At 46.4% G+C, this 6,438-nt stretch overlaps 1 protein-coding gene across 1 annotated transcript in view; it reads right to left on the reverse strand.

The window, feature by feature from the left end:
• AKAP10 (A-kinase anchoring protein 10) overlaps positions 1 to 6,438 on the reverse strand; it is a 55,208-nt gene that overhangs the window by 39,617 nt on the left and 9,153 nt on the right. Inside the window, exons 2-3 of the mRNA XM_077294207.1 lie at positions 5,039 to 5,083; positions 3,420 to 3,608 (exon numbers count right to left, since the gene is read on the reverse strand). Coding sequence (XP_077150322.1) covers positions 3,420 to 3,608; positions 5,039 to 5,083 — 234 coding nt within the window. The remainder of the gene's footprint in view (positions 1 to 3,419; positions 3,609 to 5,038; positions 5,084 to 6,438) is intronic.

The raw sequence follows: 6,438 nt of genomic DNA on the forward strand, positions 1-6,438 counted from the left end.
CAGACATCCGCGGCTCTGCTACACGCCTGCAGACATCCGCGGCTCTGCTACACGCCTGCAGACATCCGCGGCTCTGCTACACGCCTGCAGACATCCGCGGCTCTGCTACACGCCTGCAGACATCCGCGGCTCTGCTACACGCCTGCAGACATCCGCGGCACTGCTACACGCCTGCAGACATCCGCGGCACTGCTACACGCCTGCAGACATCCGCGGCTCTGCTACACGCCTGCAGACATCCGCGGCTCTGCTACACGCCTGCAGACATCCGCGGCTCTGCTACACGCCTGCAGACATCCGCGGCTCTGCTACACGCCCAAAGACACACACACTACTCGGCTGCAAGCACATTTACTTGCGCACACACACACTATACATTACCACATCTCGCAGTTCCTGATCGGGACCTGTATGGAGGCTGAAAGAGTTGAGCACTTGCAGAACCGTCAGCTTGATTAATGCGGTCACATGACCTGGAATTACTTGTGCAGAAGGTCCTTCAGCTGCGCAGCTTCATCTCCTGCTCTGCACCGATCACATAGATGAGTGTACGGCAGGAGGAGAGAAAGAGCTCTGTGATCAGGAAGGACCCGGTGTCAGCATTCTCCTCCATCACAAGAAGCTGCTTCAGGACTATAAGGCTACTTTCACACTAGCGTTAACTGCAATACGTCGCAAATGCGTCGTTTTGCCGAAAAACGCATCCTGCAAAAGTGCTTGCAGGATGCGTATTTTCTGCATTGACTAACATTAGCGACGCATTGCCACACGTCGCAACCGTCTTGCGACGGTTGCGCCGTGCTGTGGCGGACCGTCGGGAGCAAAAAACCTTACATGTAACGTTTTTTGCTCCCGACGGTCCGCTTTTTCCGACCGCGCATGCGCGGCCGGAACTCCGCCCCCACCTCCCCGCACTTCCCCGCACCTCACAATGGGGCAGCGGATGCGCTGGAAAAATGCATCCGCTGCCCCCGTTGTGTGACGGAGACAACGCTAGCGTCGGGGACCTCGGCCCGACGCACCGCGACGGGCCGAGTCCGACGCTAGTGTGAAAGTAGCCTAAGACACACACACACTTTTGAATAACTTTTTCCTGTTAAAAAATGCATCCTTTAGTCCGAAAAATATGGTATATACACACTTGCTTCCAAATGTAAACGTGCCACCAGCTAATCCGTAGTTTGCCATTTATTTATGCTCAGACATAAGTTTATAAACTTAACAGTAACAAACTAAACTGCAAGCAGAAACACACCCGAGGGCGTGACGTGACCCGCACTTTACTCTCAGCACTATATGGCTAGGAGCGGGGTTTTCTGGTATTTAAAGGTAATTGGCCATGAGAAGGATATAGTATAAAATAACGAAGTAGGAAGTAAGCCATGATCACCAATGTGATCACCCGCTGAGGCGGGCCCTGACCATCACTGCTTATTCTTTGCCGTGATGAGAGGTCCACCTGACTGCAACTAGTGACTGGCAGCAGCAATCACATGCACATGGATAGCATCTTAATTACTGCTGGAGGTAGCAGAACTGGCCAAGCCCACCAGAGTGGCAAAAGGAAATAAAGGGTTAATATGGTCTACTTTATTTTAGAATTTTTCCTCCTTAAATGGACTGTCAGCACAGAATGACTGTTCAAGCACAGGGGCCTACTGCACCTTTGGTAAGGTCCAATATTTACGTGCACCTTCCCATCTAATCATTTTCCCATCTATCTCCCCCCCTTTTCCGGCTCTATGAAGTCAGAGACATCAGTAAAAGAAGAGAGGGGTGTAGACTGAGAAAAAACAAACTAGGTGGGAAGGTGTAGTGGACTGCTTGGCCACGCCAAGGATGCATTGAGCACATGGTTTGAGCATTCTTTCTGTGCTGACAGCCTGTGCAAGAAACATGGCACATGTGATATAATTCACACTGTCCCGTCCTGGTGACAGGTCTGGACAGATGCAGTATGATAAAACAGAGCTCGAGACGTATCTCAACTGTCAGAGGATACCCATTTCTGACGAGGAGCAACACTGATGTGATATGGAATAAGTCTTTTCACACTGACTGCGCACTGGAGATGGAGAAATCCTCTCCTTCCCTGTTATACTCACTTAGTGAAAAGATTTATTTCATCTCACATCAGTGCTGCTCCTCAGCTGAGAGAGATGCTTACGAAGCAGCTCCTCTGACAGTTGAGAGTCGCCTCGAGCTCTGTTTCTTCAGTGTGCAGCCGTCCTGACATATCAAGGATAGCTGCACCTTGAATTATATCACAAGCGCCATGTTTATCATATTCTTAATGAAACCCTTGTAAAAGGAAAACTTTTTCATGGGGTTTTTACCTAGTTTGTAAGTTATGCATTATACATTGGATAGGAGATAACTTACAGATTGCTATGGCTGACTGCTGTGACCACCAATAATAAATGCAGCCAAAGGCAAATATTTGCAACTGTGCATCATTCATTTTCTAGGTGACCGCTGGATATAAGCGACTGCTTTAACCCAGGTATAACACACATAGCAATGAGTAAATTATTCCCTAACCTATGGATAAGGGATAACTTAAAGGGAATCTGTCACCCCAAAATTCGCCTATAAGCTAAGGCCACCGGCATCAGGGGCTTATCTACAGCATTCTGTAATGCCGTAGATAAGCCCCCGATGTAACCTGAAAGATAAGAAAAACAAGTTAGATTATACTCACCCAGGGGAGGTCCCGGTGCGGTCCAGTCCGATGAGCGCCTCCCATCTTCATACGATGACGTCCTCTTCTTTGCTTCCTGCCGGGAAAGGTCAGAGAGCCCCGGCGCCTGCGCACTGCAGTACTTTGCTCTGCCCTCAACAGGGCAAATCAGTACGCCTGCGCCAGAGCCGCGGCAGGAAGCAAAGAAGAGGATGTCATCGTATGAAGATGGGAGGCGCTGGACCCGGACCGCGACGCCCATCGGCCCGGACCGCAGCGGGACCGCCCCTCGGTGAGTATAATCGAACTTTTTTTTTTATCTTTCAGGTTACATCGGGGGCTTATCTACAGCATTACAGAATGCTGCAGATAAGCCCCTGATGCCGGTGGCCGCAGCTTATAGGCAAATTTTGGGGTGACAGATTCCGTTTAAAAACTTGGCTTAGTTTAGTAATGGAAAAGCCCATTAAAGGTGGGGGTGGCCATGCACATTAGGCAAATGTCATTTCAACCAATTTTGGTGAGGCAGAATGACCAATATGTATGGGAGAGATTTGTCTCTTTCCCCCCAATAGCAACTTTTTTGGTCAAGAAAGGGTCAAGCATGTTCATGTTAAACTTTTCCATGCCTGATCCTTTGTTGAGGCAGCAGCTTATTCCCCGCTCTAAGAGTGCATGCACGCTCAGCCAAACTATGAGACATGTGCATTGAGAAGGTCTGACGAAATCTGCCTCTTACCAAGGTCTCCAAAATGTGTGGCTTCCATGTGAGTTGGCTGCTTTTTAAGCGCAGCAGTGCGACTACTTGAGTACGAGTCCATATTGGCCGATATGGCATTGATAGCCACATGGCTTGGTCCAGCAGCCTCCAGCAAAGCATTATTTTTTGGACTTCTTGATGGGGAATGTACTGGTGCAGTTTTAATTTCTAAAGAGAAACAAAAATGTTAATCAGTTTTATAAAAACTTATACAACTCGGACATATAAAAATAAAATTATATATCTTTTTTATTCTGCCTGATCAAAATGACAATGCCATTATATTCTTGGGTGCTTAAGAAAAAAGTTCAGAAAGTTCCACCAATTCCACTTTAAAAGATACATTAGGAGGTAAATTCTTAATTTTTTGTGAAGTTTGTAACCAAGAGATAACAGGTATAATTAAGTGCAATAGTATAATGACGTTGTGCATGGCACAGGAGCTAGCTGGTGTCACAGGGTATATTATCATGCTTATTTTATTATGCTTTCTTGTATACCGCAAACATATTCTACAGTGTTTTACATACAATGGGGTAAATTTACCAAGTCTCACATTTACACAATGAGAACTTAGATGAGTGAATCAATCTGCAGGATCCTGGTCCAGCAATCACGTCAGTGTTCCATGGCCGCCAGACGGGGCCCGTGCGAACCACCCACTACCTGCCCGAATCTCAGGAGCCTTTTTCTGATTTGCAGCCCCGATATGTGTTTGTCATGCCGCAACAATGACAATGTATCATGGTGTGCCAACTAATACTCAAATGGCGGCGGGGATTCCAGCACAGAGGTGGTTCGCTAGGTTCATGCCTGGGAGCCATGGACTACTGAACTGACCGAAGGACCAATATCCTGTGAACTGATTTCATAATTTCTACTAAAGAATCTTTAAAGGAAATCTGAATGATGTAGGGGCTGAGACTATGACTCCAGTGATGTGTCCCTTAATCGGCTGTGTGTTGTTGTTGCAATACAATCAGTGTTTTATCAACAGGAGATTATCACTACAGGTCTAGGTGTCTCGTGCCTCCTAGTCAACTGCTCTGTGTAACCCCACCCCTGATAGACAGATTCCTGTGTACACTGTACATTAATACAATTGGAGGTGTGGGTGGGATTTTCCAAGCCTCAGCATCCAGAACACCACTAGATCTACAGCAAAGAAAATGGGGATTTTATTATTAAACGTGACAGCAAGCAGCCTATTAAGTGACACATTGCTGGAATCAGGGCCTCTCTATCCATTTAATGCGGTGCTCAGCTTACATAGAAAAAAAACTGATGGCAGATTCCATTTGATAAGCACCTGGTTTTTCAATGTAGGTTATAATACTTAATAAATCTGGCATATTTTTAGACCGTGTAGACTCTTGCAAGTCGTTTGGAGTGAAAAACAAGACTAACGTAAACCTATATGAACACGGGAAGAACAACAAAAAAAAAAAAAAAAATAGTCCTTGCAGATGTGCCCTGGGTCAGGTTTGAACTCAGCAAAGAAACATTGCTAACCACTGAGCCATCCTGCAGAGGAGAGGTCATACTTTTAGCTTTTTATTACCCTCCTAAACAGTAATGAAATAATTAAACAGCATTACCTCTAAATATTTTCACATCTGGCTTGTCTTGATCTTTACCTTTCACTGTGAAGGAGAAAAAAAAAAAAGTTAAAAAATCAAGTATAAATACCCGATTAGTGAGGTCAGTGAGTAGAGGAGCTTTCCTGCTCACTCCACAGGTAGACTTTGCTTTGGGAACATTGTAGGTCAGTGGCGAGACACACAGTAGCCTTCCTTGTCCTCAGGTTGGGTCTACACGCTGACTATATCACTGCTGGATTTTGGTGTGGATTTTCCCCAAGCAAGTCCGTAGGTAAAATCTCCATCATTTTCATCTCGTGAAGACTTATGGCCTCGATACACATTAGATAGCCGTTAGTCAAATGATGTTTACCTCCCCTAACTCCTCCATGCAGGGACTTGTGGTGGGGGACCTATGAGGCGAGGGGGACCTATGAGGCGATGGGGACCTATGAGGCGAGGGGGACCTATGAGGCGAGGGGGACCTATGAGGCGAGGGGGACCTATCAGGCAAGGGTCCTCACAGCCCCTGGTGGTACTCCAGGAAACGTTGCAAAAAGTATCTAGAGGCTCAGTTTGCCGTTTGGGGAGCACTGTATTACAGCATCAGTAACATTCATTACATGGAGTCCTGAAGTTACAGTCCAGCGATTCTCCTCAGTTTGGTCCAGCTGTAGGATCTCACATGATGCCGGCCCACAACTAATCCGTTAGTAACTAGAGGCAAGAACAAAGGGGTCTGTGTTTCACCCTCCTAATAATACATACAGTATTCTCTGAATGCGCCTTTTCTTCTCTCCAGCGAGAGGTCTCCGGACATGTGTCTGTGCCAAGCTTAGCCATCAGGTAATAGACTGACCAATATGTGTCATCTAAGAAAATAAATTCTCCCATCAGACGTCGTGTCACCAGATAAAAAGTGACCAGCTTTTCCTCATTTTATTAACGCTGATTCACAGTATTCCATCTTTTTTAGAAGTTCGGCATACAGCTTTAGAACTAAATGTTGTGGTCTTTACCAAGATCCTCTAGGGACTAAACTCACTGATGCACTTATTCAGCTCTCCACTGGAGGCTTCACTTACCAAGAGACGGACATCTCGGCAGGCATCATTTTAGCTCAATAGTGTCCATTAGCGGCTGACGATGTCTAAATGGTCTAAAGCCACTGTGTCATGATTATAGTTTTTAATGGAGAGATGTGCACAGAACCAGATACCAAACAGGGAACAGTCAAGATCTATAATGAGTAACATTGCGTTGTCCTTCGCTAACAGTCCAGGAGAGGTGACTTTGTCCCTCCAGATTCACGGTACGGTGCTGGATCCGGGTGCACCACATTAGTATTAGTAGATCATCTCCACATGCCCCATTTGGGGTCTACAGTCGGATTCTCTTAAAGGTGCATTTGGTTCACT

Source organism: Ranitomeya variabilis, chromosome 3 (assembly GCF_051348905.1).
Source record: "Ranitomeya variabilis isolate aRanVar5 chromosome 3, aRanVar5.hap1, whole genome shotgun sequence".
Classification (NCBI taxonomy): Eukaryota; Metazoa; Chordata; class Amphibia; order Anura; family Dendrobatidae; genus Ranitomeya; species Ranitomeya variabilis.